The sequence below is a fragment of the Acinonyx jubatus genome, chromosome A3 (genome assembly GCF_027475565.1).
Source record: "Acinonyx jubatus isolate Ajub_Pintada_27869175 chromosome A3, VMU_Ajub_asm_v1.0, whole genome shotgun sequence".
In the NCBI taxonomy this organism is placed as follows: Eukaryota; Metazoa; Chordata; class Mammalia; order Carnivora; family Felidae; genus Acinonyx; species Acinonyx jubatus.
The window spans coordinates 94,258,299-94,278,376 of record NC_069388.1 but is presented as its reverse complement, the minus strand read 5'-3'; the positions used below and the strand labels follow the sequence as shown (position 1 = coordinate 94,278,376).

The following is a 20,078-nucleotide window of genomic DNA, read 5'->3' as shown; positions in this document are numbered from 1 at the left end:
TAATCTTATACCCGCAGGAACTAGAAAAAGAAGAATAAAAGTACAAAGTTAGTATACAGAGGGAAATAAAGATCAGAATCCAGAAATAAGTGAAATAGAGACTAAATAACCAAAGAAAAAATCAATGTAATCAAGAGTTGTTTTTTGAAAAGATAAACAGAATTGATAAACCTTTAGAAAGTCTCATCAAGAAAGAGAATTAACCACCAACACCACAGAAATACAAATGACTGTATAAGACAGCTACAAAACATTAGAAGAAATGGATAAATTCCTAGAAACATATAATTTTCCAAAACTGAGCCAAGAGGAAGTAGGTAATCTGAACAGTAATGAGATTGCATTAACAGTCAAAAAACTCCCAACGAACAGAAGTCCAGGACCAGATGGGTTCACAGGTGAATTCCACCAAAAATTTAAAGTAAAATGTTAATACCTATTCTCCTCAAACTGTTCTAAAAAAATAGAATAGGGAAGAAAGCTTCCAAATTCATTCTGCAAAGCCAGAATTATGGCACCAAAACTAAGGACACTATAAAACAAAACAACAAAAAACTAAAGCGTGATGACCATAGATCCAAAAATCCTCAACAAAGTGTTAGTAAATTACATTTACCAGTGCATTACAAGTATCATTCACCACAATGAATTGGATTTATGCTGGCAGTGCAAGGATAGTTTAATATCCATAGATCAGCATGATACATCACACTAACAAAACAAAGAATAAAAATTAAATAATCTCAATAGATGCAGAAAAAGTGTTTGACAAAATTCAACATTCATTCATAATAAAAACTATCAACAAAGTAAGTAGGTTTAGTGGAAACATTTCTGAACATAATAAAGGTCATACATGACAAACTCACACCTAACATCATACTCAATGGTGAAAAACTAAGAGCTTTTCATCTGTCAGGCAAACAACAAGGGTGTCAAATCTTGCCATTTTTATTCAACATACTACTCCAAGTTTTAGCCGCAGCAATTAGACAACAAAAATAAAAGCCATCCAAATTGGTAAGGAACTGAAACTTTCACTATTTATATAGGAGATAATATTAAATGTAGAAAACACTAGATTTCACCAAAAAATTATTAGAATAAATTATTTCAGCAAGGTCACAGGGTACAAAAGTCATTTATAATAATCTGTTGCATTTCTATACGCTAATAACAGAGTAGCAGAAAGAGAATTAAGAAAATCATTCCTTTTACAATTGTACCAAAAAGAATATAACTAGAAATTAACTTAACCAAGGAAGTAAAAGACCTGTATACTGAAAACTATAAAACATTAATGAAAGAAATAGAAGATGGCACATACAAATGTAAAGATATATCATGCTCATGTATCAGAAGAATATTGCTAAAATGTCCCTACTACTCAAATCTACAGATCCAATGTAATACTTATCAAAGTACCAATAGCATTTTTCACAGAACTAGAACAAGGGATCCTAAAATTTGTATGGAACTACAAAAGACCCTGAACCGCCAAAGCAATCTTGAGAATGGACAAAGCTGGAGGTGTCACAATCCAAGACTTCAAAGTATACTACAAAGCTGTAGTAATCAAAACAGTATGGTACTGGCACAAAAACAGATCGATGGAAGAAAAACAGAGCCCAGAAATAAATCCACAGTTATATGGTCAATTAATGACAAAGAGGGCGAGAACATGTTAGGGAATATATTGGAGAAAAGACAATCTCTTCAATAAATGGTACGGGGAAAAATGGACAGCTATACACAGAAGAATGAAACTGGACCACTTTCCTACACCATACACAAAGTCCTGGAAGAAAGCATAGGCAGTAATCTCTTTGACATGGCCTTAGCAATATTTTTCTAGCTATGTCTCCTCAGGCAAAAACAAACCAACAACAACAACAAAAAGGCAAAAATAAACTATTGAGACTATACCAAAATAGAAAGCTTTTGCACAGCAAAGGAAACTATAAAAAAAAGGCAACCTACTGAATGAGAGAAGTTATTTGCAAATATATATTTTCAATATGAACACCTTATCAGATATAGTACTTACACAACTCCCCACCAAAAAAACAAAAACAAAAAACAAAAAAACAATTTGACTTAAAAATGAACAGAGGATCTAAATAGACATTTTTCCATATAAGACCTACAGATGGCCAACAGATATGAAAAGACGCTCAGTGTCACTTATTATCAGGGAAATGCCAATCAAAACAACAATGAGGTATTAGCTTACACATGTCAGAATAGCAAAGTGACAAGAAGTAAATATTGGCAAGGATGTGGAGAAAAGGGAACCTTCATGCACTGTTGGTAGAAATGTAAATCAGTGCAGCCAATACATAAAACAGTATGGAGACTCCTCAAAAAATTAAAAATAGAAATACTACATGATCTAGTAATTCCACTACAGGGCATTTATCAGCCCCCAAAAACTAAACCAGTAATTCAAAAAGATATATGCACCCATAGGTTTATCATAGCATTATCTACGGTAGAAGTAAGATATGAAGCAACCCATGGATGGATGAAGATGTGGTATGATACATACAATGCAATATTATTCAGCCATAACAATGAATGAGATTTTGCCACTTGCAACAACATGCATGGACCTGGAGAGTATTAGGTTAAGTGAAATAAGTTGGATAAGGACAAATACAATATAATTTCACTCATATGTGGACTCTGAAAACCCAAACAAATGAACAAATAAAGCAGGAATAGACCCATAAATACAGAGAAAAACCTGGAAGTTGCCTGAGGGAAGGACTGGGAGGGGAATGGGAAAAATGGATGAAAGAGAGTGGGAGGTACAGGTTTCTAGTTATGGAATAAGTGAGTCATGGGGCTGAAAGGTACAGCATAGGAAATATAGTCAATCGTATTGTAATACCATTTTTGTATGATGACAGATGGTGGCTATCCTTGTAAGCATAGTGTAACAGAGTTCTCCAATCACTAAGTTGTACACCTGAAATTCATATAACTTTGTGTGTTGACTATACATCAATTGAAATAAATAAATGTTTTAGAAAACAGATTAAACACACTATATACATGATGGGCCATCTAAACCCCTCCCCCTATAAAAGGCTATGCTGTAAGAGTAGCATATTAATATCATTTCTCCCTCATTATCATAATTTGTCCTCATAATTCATAAAGAATGGTATCTTAAATATAATGCAGAAAACTTTTAGACACATATGTAACTGGGTAAAATAATTCACTGTATTAACCTAAAATTAACTCTTCTTTCATTAGAGAAATGAGAATTACAACAAGAAGAAATGGATATCATTATTCAAGGATTCATAAGAGGTCTTCAGTATATTGCATAGTAAAACCAGTAATTTTAATTAACCTCATTTTAAATTAGAGCAGTTAATACATAGCCTTTTTTTAATAATTGAATACATTTTTCTGCCTACTTTAAAACATTTGTTGAGTAGACATAGAATAATACCCTCCAAATCTTTTGCTTTCTTCCTGGTCACTTCTTTTCCCATTGTGAGATGTAACCCATTATCAATTTTCTCACGTATTCGAGTAATTTCCAAGCACTCACAGTGTAGGCTGTCACAGATTCAGGTGGAGGTTTCCTATCTTTAGTTCAGAGCACAACTCAATTAGTTGTAACCATTGAGTCTTTAACTTCCACCTAGATACTACTTCAGGTTCTTGCAAGACTTGTTACTTTAACAAAGAAGATTCTAAGCTGATCTTCTTGACTCTTCCCAACATTCCAGAGATAGAAAGGTTCTATGATTAACCCCACCTCTCCCTAAAACCTGCTCCTCCTATAGTCATTGGCAACACAGTTTTCCAACTGTTTAGGTTAAAAACCCAGAATCTTGTGTTATACATCTTGTTCTCTCAGACCTAGCCTCCAATCTGCCATTGTATCTTGTCAACAGTTTTTGAACTATACCCATTGTTTGACCTCACCTTCTCTACTGTTACTACATTGGCCCAGTCCTCAGAATCTCTTCCTGGATTGTTGTACTATCTTCCTCTAATTTCCTTGCTCCTCATCCCTTTTTACCTTCTTTATTCTTAAACAAAAGCCGGATTGATCCTATTAAATGACCTCAAATAATGTCATTTTTCTGTTTAACATGGTCCCGTAGTCTCCCATCTCAGTATGAGTAAAATCAAAAGCTATAAACATGCCTTGCCTATTTCTTGGACACACCAGTCTTGCCTATACTTTAAGAACTTTGTGCTTATTACTGCCTCTGCCTAGAATGCTGTTCCCACAGAAACTGTAAGGCTTGGTCCCTCATCCCCATCAGATCTTCAGTGAAATACCAACATCTTACTGAAAACCTTCCTTTTCAAATTATGGCTCCATTCCCATCCTACCTCCCTAATTTGCTATTCTTGCCTTGTTTTATTATTTTTTTCATACAGTCATCACCAAGTCAAACAAATGTTTTCTTCTGGGTTTACTTTTCCCCATTCCCTGCTATATCCTGAACACCTACAACTGTCTGGAAAATTGGTATTCCATAAATATTTGCTACATATTATTGAAAATTGCAATTTTTTGGATGAGGAAATAAGAGATGACAAAGCTTGTCCAAAGACAAACTTGGGATCATTGTCTAGCATAGTGCCCAACTCTCCATGCTTCTACCTATTCATTCTTCCATGGAAGAGTACTCAATTAAGGATAGTGGCAGGAGAGTGGAATTTAGCCACATAATAGAGAAAATAAATGTTAGCCAAACTGCTCCACAAATCTTATGACCTCTTCCTCTTACTGTGCTTCATGGGTACAGTTAGCATCATCCTTTGCTCAGAAAACATCCACAATTTAAATCTTTGTGTTTATTGCTTTCTATGTATAAAGTACTGAGTTTTCATTATTAGAGATCATTTCCCTCATTAATAGTACCAGCATCTGTGAGGCATGAGTTGTGTTTGCTAGGTATAGTGCTGGTGTCTTAACAAATGATCCCAAATTTTTGAAAGAAATATAAGGTAGATACCACCATCCATTCTTTACATATGAGAAAAAAAATACAGATTTTTTTTGTGTGAACTTGAGTTCAAAAAATTCATATCTGGTAAAAATGGGGTTCAGTCCATGTGACAAATAATATCCAGTCTTCTTTGACCAGGCAAATCTACCATAGTGCTTTGCTGCTCTGAACTCTATTCCTGGCTATTGGCACCATTTATCTAGGGCTAAGCATGAGTTAGATGTATTCTTCCAAATTTTCACAAGTATGAGTCACATGACCAAGCAGTAATGAGGTGAATTTTCCTAAGCCACAAAGGGGAAAAAAAAGTCACACTAACGTTCAATCTTGCAATCATGATTCACATGAGATATGAGCAAGGTAAGAAGCAGAGATATCATCTACTACTCAGTTTCTTGCCTGCAATTAAAGTCATCTACATGTTCAAAAACAACTTGATTAAATACAACCTAGAATTTGGGGTGCCTGGGTGGCTCAGTAGTTGAGCAAACGACTCTTTATTTTGGCTCAGGACACAATCTCATGGTTTATGAGTTCCAGCCCCATATTGGGCTCCGTGCTGAAAGTGCAGAACCTGCTTGGGATCCTCTCTCTCTGCCCCTCCTCTGCTTACTCTCTCTGTCAAAAAATGAATAAACAAACTTAAAAATATATAAGCTATAATTCTTCTTTTCTCTAGCTACCATAGATAGCATTTGCTATTTATTCACATATCATTAAAAACCTTTATTCAAAATTTCAACAACTTAGCTTTTTACTCTACTGTATAATGGACACCATGATATGACGTCAGGCTGACTGACATAAATTTTAAGAACCCAATATGTATTGGTTGTTACCGTCATCTATATCATCTGCCACAGACTATTTCCTATATCTCTTGTTAAATGACTAGTTCAACTACTAGGACCAGCAACATCTTTACCCTGAATAAAGCATAAGACTGCCCATCAGAGAAAACTGGCTCTAACCTTGCTTGTATCAGCTACTGACTGTGAAAGTTTTAGACACTATAGTAACTTTCAGCTATAAAATGGGGTTAATAATACTGATCCACTTTCACCAGCCATTGAGGTCCAAGTGAGAAAGTAAACTTAAAACTCTTTCATAAATTTTAAAAATGTCACTGTAAAGTATTATTACATAACTTGTACATACCTTTGGGGAATCCTTTTAGAGTCTTTTTCATCATTTATTGGATCACCTGTACAACTTAGGCCTAATGAACTCTGCACAGATAAGGATATCCCAATGAATGCCCAGGGTAGTGTGAGAGCACCATAAGGCCAAGCAAGACAAGAACAAGGTACTTTCAAAAGGAGGTAAGCTTTCTTCTTCCACCCCACAGTGGACATTGCTAGGGCTAAAGTATGGGTGGGACAGCCTAGTTAGTTACAATCTCATTTTTCCCACTTATGGTGAATAGTCAGGAAATAAGATTCTCAAAAGAAATAAAACACAGGAAGCTGCTGTTTGGGATTTCAAAACTGGCTGTGGAGTGCAGTCCAAAAAAAGATATAGGTCAACCAAAAACAAAGGTAAACCATTCTTGCAGTAGGAACTGCCAACTCATTCAGAGAGCTGTCCTTAGTGATTCCAGCTCAAATTTGGTTACATTTACATATAACTAGTTACTTATTTGCTACTTTGTCTTCAAAGGCTTTGTATGAATGTAAAGGTCTTATTTCTGAAGCTAGACTTCTGGATAAATATAAAAAAGTACTTTCTGGCTCTTTTCTGGTATGTCCTCCACAGATGCTAGCTCTACATAAGCCATACTGGGATTTGGTACACATATCCCAGTGTTTAGTCAGTTGATTGAGATGCATTCTTAGATCAGGATGCCTCTCAAATTGACGTATAAGACCAGCCTATGATCAAAGTTGATTAATGCTTTCCTTTATTGGGTTAATATACTCTGGATTTTTTCCATATTGAAAACATATTGAGCATCCCAACCAATTAGAATTTTCCCATATGTTGTACCACTTAATCCTCACACATACACAAAAATAAAGTATTACTTTATCCTTATTATTCAACAGATGAGGGAACTGAGGCTTAACTTGGTAGCTAATAAGACAGTTACCAGTAATACAAGTGTGTGACTTCTATTTACAGGGCATTTAGGAATCTACTGCAGCTCCAACTGCTTTTGAATAAAATAAGAATAAAGGGCATTTAAGGTAGTTCCCCTGAGAAGCCAGGATGCCTCCCCTTACATGTGCCTGCCAGGGTTTGGCCTGGTTTAGAACCTTATCATCTGTTTCTCCTGGAGTGACTGTACTTTAGGGGAAATGCAACAAAAGCACCAGAGGGTTCTCTTCAATCTAAACCTGAAAATAATATTTCTTTGGTTAACAAAGAGACTCTATGCATGGACAACATATTGTAGGTTTCCTTGCAAAAGGTTGAACTATGTAAAAAAACTTTCAAAACCACAGATTAAAGGACAAAGTATCCTCAAAAGACTGGAAATGCATAACAGTGTTGCCAAAAAATCATAGAAAAATATTAGTAGTTCCTTTGAAAGAAAGCATGGAATCTATGAAATTGGAAAACTTCTTTGAAAAAAAAAAAGGACTCCGTGAACTTTCATGAAAATGACAACTTTTAACCAGTGAACAAAGATAAACATTAAAGGGTTAGAGAGAGTATGATACAGTATCTTGCCCCTACTAAAAATCATACTCAATATTAAGATGAAAGCTTGCTCAAGGCACAATCCCTATCTTGGAGTCCCTGTGAATCTAGCCTTTGACAAAGTTAAATCACCTCCGTATTTATTATAAGATGTAAAGGCTACCTCATTATCTCTTTACCTGATATACTAAAAATGCCTAGGCAAATTCTTCAAATGTACTATGGCTACATCTTTGAAAGAAAGAGTGATCTCTGTTATATCTGGAGTCACCACCTGTTAGAACTCTCTAAACTTCTTTTAAAGAAATTAATGCTTAGCTATGAAACAATCAATTTCTGGCTACAACTTGCTTGGTTTCAAGGGCTCACCCATTAATTTCAGCATTTCCAGAATTATTCATTGCTAATATTATCTCAAAAACAACTGCATAAGTAATTTGAATTTCAAAGAGACCATTGGCCTGATGTACTTCTTAATATTATTTTGTTACGGAAAAAAAAAACTATTGCTTAGCTTTTTTCATATATAAAAAATGTAGTTGTTTGTTATATAAGGATTAGACAATATACAAAGGATGGCTAAATATATATTGATATATGAAAAGGATTTGTTTTAAAAAGTGCTATAAAAACAGTTGAATTATTTTAACCTCAATAACCTTGTCTATAAAACGCAAGAAACTGAAGTAATTTTACCTGTTTAAAACTTTCTTTCAAGCAACATTCTCACCAAAATCCTTAATTGCCTTTGAGAGTAGTAATGCCTATGTCTCTAAGACAGGAAAATATTTGGGGTAGACAAGAAGAGAGGTGGATGGAGACCTTTAAAAGGTATATGAAGGCTATGGCCTAAGGACTGTGATGGGTTCTCAGGAGTCTTGCCTCTAGGAAAGTGCATATCCAAACCCTGCTGCCATGCGGGGGATGGGCATTTGGCATATGAGTCTGGAACCATTTTATCTGTCATCTTCCACCCTTCCAGAAGGAAGAAATAAAAAAGCTCCATTTCAAATAATATGTATATTATAGGTAAAAGGTCAAGATTGACCAGAACTATAGGTATTCAGGGGCAATGTTGCCCCCGTACCCTATAGGATACATTTGGCAACGTCTGGAGACCTTTGTCACTACTGGGGAAGGAAAGTTGCTATAAGCATCTATTGAGGAGATGCCAGAGATGTTGCTAAATACCCTACAATGGACAACCACAACAAGCCCCCTACAAGTAGGAATTATCCAAGCTAGGGTAGACTAAAATAGCCTAATGGAGCAAGCCAAAAGGTTTTCCAGGGAAGGGTCCAAACTGACTTCCAATACTGGGAAGCTTTCACCACAGTGTATAAGACTCTCTTCCCTTTACTTTCTAGACCAATTTTTCCCCCCTAAGTGTGATCCATGAGTTCTCTGCATCAAAAACATTTCAGATGTGGTTTCAGAACAGTGGAACCAGAACCCAGAATTCTCAGCAGAAATTTATTTGCTACCCATGTGATTCCTCTACAGATTGTAACTTGAGAATCACTACTTCATTTCTCTGTTGAGGTCATTCTCTTCTGCGTTGTCCATTATCACCTCTCTGTAAGTGATTCCTCTATGACAGACCTTGGCTGGTTGTTCACTACTACACATCCAATGGCTTAATTGGAGTAGACATGGTGAAAAAAACAAAAGGCACTTATGTCATCAAAAAGACTATCATCTTTTAGAAGAAACAAGATAAGGAAAAATAAAATCAGCTACCCATTTATTTAGCACTTGTCTATTCTGTACGCTGTGCTAAGTGTGTGCCACATATTAACACATTTAATTCTAATAACACAATAAAGTAGATACTAATATTTTCACTTTGCAGCTAAGAAAAATGGAGCTCAGTGAAATCAAACCACTTGCCCAAGGTCACAAAGCAACTACTAGAAGTCAGAATTATACTTGTGTTCTATTCAGTGGAGGGTATACATGGGCAAGAACTGCTACTCCATGCATATCGCTCCTGATTTTTCAGACTCCTCATATGCTGTAAACAGAAATTGTTGGGGTAGGAGAATAGATGTGCCTAGGATATCCCTTTAATTTAAAGACTGCCAACAGCTAGGAAGCACACTATTTCACCCTGTCACTTCTTCTCTCTATGGAAAACGGAAAGAGGGAACACGAGCAGTCACCTTGGATCAAAAGATGAACTTGACAGGGGTGCCTGTGTAGCTCAGTTGGTTAGGCGACCGACTTCAGCTCAGGTCATGATCTCGCAGTTTATGAGTTCGAGCCCTTCGTCAGGCTCTGTGCTGACAGCTCAGAGCCTGGAGCCTGCTTCAGATTCTGTGTCTCCTCCTCTCTCTACCCCTCCCCTGCTCACACTCTGCGTCTGTCTCTCAGTACTAAATAAACGTTAAAAAAAAAAAAAGATGAACTTGAGAATAGAGGCCCACACTAAGTAGAGGGGACCATAAATCAGAAGGACTCTGGGTGTCTGATGATTCTGAGTTCATTATGTAGGCCCTGAACTACATACATATAGACTTACTCTATGTGATAGAAAAATAACTGTATTTGGATGTTTTAGCATATAGAGCTGAATCTATATCTAATTAAATTATATGAAAAGTTTTGTTTAAAATGTTAATACTATTATTGGGAATTAATAATTTAGGATACTTAATTAAAGGACAATATTTCACATCTAGATGTAATTAACATTTTAATGTATCATAACCTTCATGTGGGAAAGCAAATGAAACCAACTCTGTCACAGTGGCCCCTTTCAAATTCCTTTTTGAAATAAATTACTAATTTGACTAATTCAGCTATTTTGAAAGAAATTCTGTATATTTCTATACCATAATCTTTAAAAAGTCTACATAATATACTAGAAAAAATTTTTAAATGACAAAGGAATTAATTAAACTAGAAAAAATAGTAAGCTAATGTATTAAGCACACATTTATATGCTTATTATGCAACAAATGGAAAAATTTAACAGACACATTTCCTACCCTTATGGAGTTCACAGAGTAGTTAGAAGACATATAATTAAATAAGTTCTTACATTGCAGTGCCCTATTAGGAATGAAAGAAAACACATCATGCTGTGGGAGAATGTCAAGGAAGGCTTCTTAGGAAAATCATGGTATGCCATAGCAGCACCTGGATGGCTCAGTATGTTAAGAATCTGACTTTGGCTCGGGTCATGATCTCATGGTCCATGAGTTTGGGCCTGCATCAGGCTCTGTGCTGACAGCTCAGAGCCTGGAGTCTGTTTCAGATTCTGTGTCTCCCTTTCTCTCTGCACCTTCCCTGCTCATGCTCTGTTTCTCTCTCTCAAAATTAAACATTAAAAAATGTATAAATAAATAAATAAACATTAAAAAAATAGAAGCACCACAGTATGTCAGTCACTAACTTTGTGACTTCCAGGAAGCTACTTAGATTCTCTGAACCTCATTTTCCTAATATTTTTAATGGGGAGGACAATGTTTCCTCCACAAGGTAACTGTTAAAACACATTGCATAGTGCATTTAAAATACTTAGCACAGTGCCTGGAAATACTGAGCCCTCACTGCATCTTAGCTAGTATAATCATGTTATTAACTACATACAACTGTCCTACTGTCCTTCTAACTGTATTACTATTCCAATTTATAAAGCAAAAGCAAAAGCTCAGATTAGGAATGTTGCCCAGTAGCACCCAAATTGTAAAAGACAGAGTCGGTTTCCAAATTCACAACTAACAATAACACCTTGCTTATAATTTTAACATCTACCTTAAGAGAGCGTGGTGTACTCTGTAACTTATTTTTTAGGTACCAGACATCAAAACCATGTGGCTGTTACTGTTCTCTGCTTGGCTTTTATTCAGGTAAAATGCTAGGCCTTATTCACGTAAATAATTTTTCCTGGCACATCTTCTAAGAACCACTCAAGATTATGTTTGCCTGGATTGGTGTGATAAAGCCAGTAACAGAGCTACATATCCTTAGTTAAAACAACAACAACAAACAAAAAACCTGTAAGATTTTTTTTTAAAGTTCTTTAGGTAAACATGCCAAAATCAATTTGCTCAATTAATGGCAGGAACTGGCACTCTACCAGTCGACTGCTTCTAGTACGTGATAGCATCACCATCTCTGTCACAGTGGTTACTGCAGTTGTCTGTACAGAGGTGAATATGGAGAAAAACAAAGTTCCCTATCACCTCTTGACCACTAAACAAGTTCTCAAAAGCCTACAAAAGATTCTGGTACTCTGAAACAGGAGACCTGTGTGCAAAGCAGGTTAAATCCAGAACATACTCTCCTTGCTGTGATCTGAGGGCTACCTCCTTCCAGACCAGGGTTCATCCTCATGTCTTGGCCAAACGTAAAATACCTCTTTAGTGCCTTTCTTTTCCTTGCATCTTTGAACACTTGTGTAACTTTTACACAGACTGATGGGTATAAGATAATAGCTGTTATCCATGAAGAAAAAATAGAAGAAAAAAAAAGCCCTTGCAAACAACTGTTGATTCAAACATGTAGTTAGATAATATTTTTCAACATAGATCATATAGATTAGGCTCTGTATTAGCATGAATGCTTAATTTTTTTCAGTCATAATGTTAATGCTTATTTATACATTTCTCTTTCAGTGAAGCTCCCCTAATCAAAATGTAAAAGTAGCTAAATAGCTCTACTAAAAAATACCACCCAGAAATAAATATTGCTCTGGACCATTGTAGAACTTAGTTCTGGACTTCATTAACTCTTTGTATTGGAGCATGAAAATGAAAGATGTAATTTTTATAGTCTTAAATGTTTATAGTCTTACGCCTTTCCTTCAAGGAGATATAATAGCATCACTTGGCAATTCTTTACACTTAATAATCACCATTCTTAGAACGTTTTTCATACTTAATCAAAATTTAAGCCAATTTTCCCAAGAATATTCTTATATTGTCTTTAAATCCTATTTTCCCTAATATTTAATCTTAATATTTTGTTTCTTTTTTTATGAAACTTTTTCCAAGAACACAGAAATATAATGATTTTGTTGCCTTGTAGAGATTCTGAAACTTGGGGTAGGATGGAGTAGTTATAGATTCTAAGAACCTACTCCCTACGATCTGATTCTAATTCAACAGGTCTGTATCTTAGGCTGGATTTTAGCAGTCTCTTCCCACCATTTTCTGGGTTTGGCATGCAGATGATCTTTTGATCACTTTGAGAAACACTCATTAAAATCCGAATGGATCAGAAAAATTTCTTTGGCATCCAGACCCCACTTTTTCCCCAACTTCTTTTTTTTTTCATTCACTTGTTTTATTTTTTATTTTTTAAAATTTACATCCAAATTGGTTAGCATATAGTGCAACAATGATTTCAGGAGTAGACTCTTCAGTGCCCCTTACCAATGTAGCCCAACCTCTAACTCCATTTTTTACTTTTCTTAATCTTTCCATCCAACTCTGACATTTTCAGGTCCAGTTAGCACAGAATACATCTATACCTCAAAAACTATAGGCATTGTATTTCTCTTCTGAGTTAATCCTATCTCTCCTCTTCTACCTGGAAAACTATCTACTTATACATCAAGGTTCAGAAACATATTACCCTCTTTATGAAGTTTCCTCTTCCCCCTTCTCTTCCGAATGCCTGTATCACTTTGTATGTATTTCTGTTAGAGTGATTATAATAATCTATTGTAGTTACTGTTTATAGGTCTGTTTTCCATGCTAATTCCATATTCATACACAGGTCAGTAAATAGCACATATCATTTACCCAATAAACATTTGTTGAATTATAATCTGACACTAGAACCACCCTCTAGAGGTACTACGAGGTCAGGGGAACAGTTGCCATCTTTGCAATTATTCTTTTGAGACAAACATAATTCTTATATCTCTAACTCTCTTTAACACTTTATATTGTTTAAGTTTTACCTAAGTCCTACTTGAACTTTTTTGGGAAAAATTATTTCTAAGAGAACCCAGAGTTTGATCACACTACTTCATCCTTCCCATATACACTAATTTCACCTTTGAAAGGTATTTTCCGAGATGGTATATTCTAGAAATTAATTTTTATGTCATGATAGGAAATTAAGAAACATTTTACTGGATGATACAAACGAAATCCTTAGAATCTGGGATAGGTGATAAAGCAATTCTACTCATGGAATTCCAGTCTATTAAAAAGGTCAAAGTAGGAACTTAGATGGCAAGAAATACAACAAACTGCTAAGTGATGCTAAGTGATGCATAAGCCACCTATGAATCTACAGCAGCAGAGAAGTTTTCAAACATAAGTGTGCTTCTCTTGTCAATTTGGCACATCATGCCCAAATGAATAACCTCTTTCCAAGTGCATTGGGGAAGGAGGCTTACATAACAATGTGCAGTTTTAGTGTTTAAACCTGCTCAACACTGGCTGTCTGAGAGCAGTCTGACATAATTCCTGCTCAGTACACAGAGAACCTTCTGTTTGCTTTGGAAAATTGTCCTGCTTACATGGATTCTCCAGCTAGTGGGCATTTCCTCATGGCCATCCAACATTTCTAAATGATTCAATGGTAATATAATCCCTTTATCCAAAATGATAATCCTTTTCCACTTTTGTCAGAAAATCAGAATGCCTTAGTGCTAGAGTCACCTGTACCTAATTCCTCCCTTTTATTTAGTTCTCTTCCTCCGTTGTGGCTGTAATGATGTGAACTTTTGTGTAACTGACACAATGGCTGCCTAATTATATCTTAATAAATAATCTTTGCACTTCACTCACTTTCAGCCTCCTAAATTCTTCTAAACAGGTGTATCATATATTGTAAGGTCAGCATATGATTAAGGGAAAAGGGGCTCAGGAAAAGTGAGGGGCTGGACTATAGGCAAACATTTTGATACACGGCTTTGATACTTGCCATATCTAAACACAAGACCTACTCTGCAAGATTTACAATTCCATGGTCTTGTCAACCTGAAATCCTTCCCTGCCCTCCTTACGTGCAACAACACAAATCTAAACCATTGTGTTCCAAATGACTTGAAGCCCTCAGCTTCTCACAAAAATTTCCCAGTGCAATCCAGCCTACCCAACACCACAGGAATGTATCTTAGTTCTTAGACATGTTCTGTCTTCACCTCTAAGTTGACACTTGGCACGTATCTGGACACCCAAAAAGGCTGCACATTCCTCAAGAGCAGAAGCCAGGCCCCACATGTCTTTTATCCCCCATAACACATTAGTACCCACCAATTCCCTACTCATCAACCCTTCCCAACACTACAAAGGAATTCCCACAATACCGCAGAAGTATTTTTTTTAAATTTTATAGTCCCAATGATACCTAAATCTGTCCATTACTTAGTAGATAAGGATTTTTTTTTATCTCAAATAATAAGAACAACAAAATTATGGAGTTAGAAAAACAAATCATTCTTCCAAACCAACACATAGCTAACATCACAGGTTTGATATTGTCCATTTAAAAGAATGGGGCCTACTTGGTAACATTCCATCAAATGTAGGGTACATTCTAAGACCAACTTTGGACTGAAATTTTCTTTTTGGTCTATACAATTATATGTCTCTTACAAAAACAATGTCTCATCAATGAATCAGTCTTTTTCCTGTAAGCAATTTCTTGAAAAATATATTATAAAACCATACAGTTTTAGAGCAGGGATACTTTAAGATATATCCCATAGATGACCTATCATCATTTTACAATGAGAAAATGGAGACCTAAATGATCTATGTAATTTTCTTGCAGTCACCTAATTAGTCAATGACAGAAATGGAACTATGATGCCAGTGTTGAGACCCTAAATTAATGCAATTACTGTTACACTTCATTGTTTTGTTTATAGCACAATATACAGTAGTATTTTTAAATTAGAGTTTTGATACATACAAATGGATTTTAAAAACAATGAACACCACTATAAATGAAACATGCACATGAAGATAAACAAGTGCATGCATAATGCATTCCATGATAGACTCTCTGAATTTGCACAAGTGCACAACACAACTGTTCTTAACTCACGAAGTTTAAAGATGATTATATTCCAAGGGTTTGTAAAATATGAGCATTTCTTACCTGGCAGCTGTATGAGGGGTTGATAAAAGACATTAAACACTTGAGCTATGATTAGACATTATATTTTTCTGGCACCGAAGGTTTCCTCCTACCTGGGTTTGAGGGGATTAGCAGTTTTAAAGGAAGGTAGGCCAAAGACTTTAGAGGGATCACCCAACATATAAGACTTCGGCATTGTTACCCACATTGCAGTATTAAGTTGACTGTAGTTAATTATCAGCTAAGTATTCCTATTTGCTAGTTATGGCTCCATTTTTCCTTATTGTGCCTGAAATCCCTACTATTACAGTGACTTCTTTAAGTTAGAAAGCGTAGGTGGGAAAATCACTTGAGAAGTTGCCATGCTACTCTTCCCCAGGTAATGAAAAAAACAGTATTAACCTTAGTGCATTTGAGCTGTAAGGAATGCATAATTTGGCAGGGCAGGAGGGAGAGAGGGTCTTGGCATAACAGAAAAGCTAATGCTGAGAAAGGACTCCACCTTTCAAACTGCCTCCAATTTTCCAACACCAATATCCACACATAGTTAACTAGGGATGTATGATTTGAAAAAAAAAAATGAATGATACCCTCTTAATATATTTCCTAATACCCATGATCCACACAAAGAAGCTTTTATCCCACCCCATGAAAAGTAACAGGGCCTCACATTCTAATGGTCCAAACTGTTTTAAAAACACCCACCCTGATGCTTTTCAGCATCCCTTAAAGATTTAATCACCTCCATGAACTTATTTTGCCCTTTTATATAAAAGCTGGTATCTTGACAGTTTTAATAAGTACTCAGGAGAGAATAAGGAAAGTGGAGGAAAAATGCTCACTCCAGTTATCTTTTCTTTCTAAATACTCAGGCATACAAAAGAATTAATCAGCATATAGAAACCCAAATGAAACAAAGAACAGTGACATTTCACAGCTCCTAACTACGAAGAGAACTTACAAAACAGCATCAGTGTTATGACATGCAACATCAACAAAAAAAGGTAGCAAATTTGGTAGTGACGCCTTGAAATGGCTTCACTCTTAATCTTGCAAGAGTGGGGACTCCTTTGTTTTCATAAATATTTTAATCTTTGCATTAGAAAGTTTTCATTTGTTTACATCAAAACCAAGTTCATTAATTCTTTATGTATCAGTTTCTTCACCATTTTATCCCATAATTTTAGAAGAGCAGACTGATTCTCTGGGCCAACATCAATTAAGGATGTTTTATGACCCTGTAATCTTTCAAACAAAGAAGAATACACACTCTTAACTAGCCTTCCTTAAAGAAGCTCACCAAAGGACTACAGAATGGGTTCATTCCACATATGCAATGACTTTCACTCCCAATGGGAAGAAAGACTAAGAAATAAAGGAATGAAATACCATTTTTCCTTCTCAAGTTTAGATCATGCTTGAAGAATGTATTTGTGCTATGTAATTCTTGACTCATACAAAGAATAAATAAATAGATCCTTTGCCCAAGGAATAAATAAATAGATCATTTGCCCAAATAGTAAGTAAAGAAGACTTGAGTGGTCGTATCTTTACTTCTTTGAAACCCCATCCACCTGCTTTCAAAATTAATGTTTACAATGAAACAGATTACATTAGAAAGCAAAGTTACTCACCATGGAGGAATCACTGCTTCCACTCCCGATCGGAGCTCCCTCAGCACAGGTTGGGAGGTGGGTAGAAAGTTGACTAGCCCTGCCCCCATCTATGACATCACAATCTACCTCATAAAAGGTAGTGAAAGTGCTCTGAACTCCTGTCTGATTTCCGAGAGATACAGAAAAGAGTGAGTGAGAGAGAGAGCAAGAGAAAAAAAAAAAAACGTACCCTATTGGGAAGGGATTGGGGAAGTGGAAGAGGGAGGGGGTCATTGGGAGAAAGAGGCATATGAAGGAATTAGGTGCTGAAAGAGATATGGGTGGGCATCTGTGATATTAAGCAGCCCAGCCATATGAATTCCTCATTGGCTCTCTTGAACAGATAAATGGACCATTTTGGAGAAGGAGGATGAAGAAGCACCCTGCCTTGTCAGGCATTGTAGGGGACAATTGTTGTGGGTTCAAAGGGGATGAATCCCCTATTTAAAGCATTGAAGATCACCAAGAGAGAAAGCAAGGGCTACAGCTCTTAAAGCTTGGAACAGTATGTGGGGAATCTCAGATGTCTTTCTTGGAAGTTCCATTGCCCTGCTGTGTGACCTTCATTAAGCCCTTGGCCTCTGCATGTGCAGCCAGTACATGGTACTAAAAGGATACTTACCTCTTTCATTGGAATCACTGAAGAACTAATGAATTCATTGTTGCTACAACTGCAATTCTTTTTACTCTTCCTTTTTGTACCCAAGGAGGGGCTGTGTGACAGGCACATTTCAAAAGATAAGCCAATAACCAATGCCTATTTCTACTTCTTAAGATTTTACCTTCTGCATGAAATATTACTGACAATTTTGACCAGTTTTTCTCTGTGTAGTGAATATAATATATATATGTATATATGTAAAGGGGGTAAATAAAGCCCACCTTCAAAACTGGAGAAAAATCGAATGGGAAGATTTCCATAACCATAAGGTCCCTGTGCTACCACTCTCAGAGGTCAAATTTAAGTTACCCAGTGATGTTAACTGACCAAATGTGTGTCACATGCACTAAAGGTATAGTCATATAGTTATAGCTTTGTTTAACATCTGAGTCCATTGCGGGGGAGGTGGGGGGGTGGTAAATTAGGCACTATGGGAGAATAATGTGGAGAACATTAAGGTATTTTTACTTTAAATGGAGATTTAGAAGTTAAAAAACTATGAACTACTCAAAGTTGTTGAGTGGGTAATATGACAAAAGGAAGGAGTAGTTTCAAAGAGCAGGTAGGTTCTGAAACCATCCACATGGAAGCCAGATCTTCATTTGCCCCGTGCAATATATGAAAAGTGAAACTCACTATTCCCACAGAAAATATTTTAGTAAAAGATTCAAAATTATAGTTTACAGTTCATGGCATCATAAATGGGTAAAGCCCAAAGCATGTTTCTGTGTGTAGATAACCAATATTCATGATTAAAAATTTTTTCTTATGTTTTAAGCCAATATAATTCTATTTTTAATCCTGCCATTCCTAGATCACGAAATATGTAAGTGTATTAATGATCACAATTTAAAAATTAAGCAGGGGCACCTGGGTGGCTCAGTCGGTTGTGTATCCGACTTCGGCTTAGGTCATGATATCACGGTCCGTGAGTTCAAGCCCCGCGTTGGGCTCTGTGCTGACAGCTCAGAGCCTGGAGCCTGCTTCAGATTCTGTGTCTCCCTCTCTCTCCGACCCTCCCCCATTCATGCTCTGTCTCTCTCTGTCTCAAAAATAAATAAACATATTTTTTTAATTAAGCAAAACTGGTAGATTAGGGAGCATTTTGAAACATAGATGCTACTAAATTCAAACTGATAATGGATTTGGCAACATTACTCCCATATTTTACTTCAAAAGAAATGTTAGAGGCATTTAAATAATTTCTTCAGAAAATTAAATACAATAGAAAAAAATATCTGGCATTTATGAAAAAATGGAATTTTTCTAGTATTTGATGTTTTCTGTACTTATTAGAGAAAGCAGTGATATCCTGCTTGTTTTCCTTCTTGTATTATTGTATTTCTATTTTCAGTAATTCTAAATCTAAATTCAGCTTCTATATTCAACAGCTTTATTGTGTGAGTTTTCACAATTAATGGCCCTATGAAGTTTTATTTTCTTCCTATTTTTACTCATTGGATCATTGACTAGTTGGCTTATCCTTGCTTTTTTATGCTTTATGATGATCCCATTTGTTTAGAAATTAGGCATCTCCTGATTTTCCCATTATAGGGAACGTGCTATTCATTTATCTTTATTTTTCAGTTTCAAAAATGATTATTATGTATTAGAAGCTTATTTGTGTCATCTCACCTTTCATACAAAATTTAAAGGTTGTTATTATAAGATTACTGATTGCAATTGTTCATTCTTCCAAGAAACACCTTAACAATATTACTACACAACAAAGAAGGTATATATCTGCCAATGTTAATATATCAGAATAAAAATGGAGTTAAACACTTTTTAACTATTGAAAGAAAACAAGTTAGACTTATAATTTGTTGATGTTTCTTATTATATATTGCTTATTTGGAAATGGAGCATGACTTCAGGAACCCAATGCAAAACTAGGCTGCATCAAAAGGATGCAGAGTGGTGAACTGTGCTGACTTTTTTAGGTGATTTAGTATGATTGATTGCAATAATGTCTTTAGTTATGAGATTAGTTTAAGAAAAACCAAAATGAACTTTCTTTGACACAGAATGCAATGCCAGGATCAGATAATTTCCAATTCTTCTTAGGATTTAGCCACTTGA

The 20,078-nt window shown here is 35.8% G+C and overlaps 1 protein-coding gene across 5 annotated transcripts in view; it reads right to left on the bottom strand.

The window, feature by feature from the left end:
- Positions 1-20,078, bottom strand: part of CTNNA2 (catenin alpha 2) — a 1,092,768-nt gene that overhangs the window by 14,072 nt on the left and 1,058,618 nt on the right. For 3 of the 5 annotated variants that reach the window (XM_027072095.2, XM_027072096.2, XM_053200823.1), the window contains one exon: positions 17,315-17,458. The exons of the other annotated variants lie outside the window; for them this stretch is intronic. In XM_027072095.2, the coding sequence (XP_026927896.1) occupies positions 17,315-17,458 (144 nt within the window). The remainder of the gene's footprint in view (positions 1-17,314; positions 17,459-20,078) is intronic. 5 annotated transcript variants of the gene reach the window in all.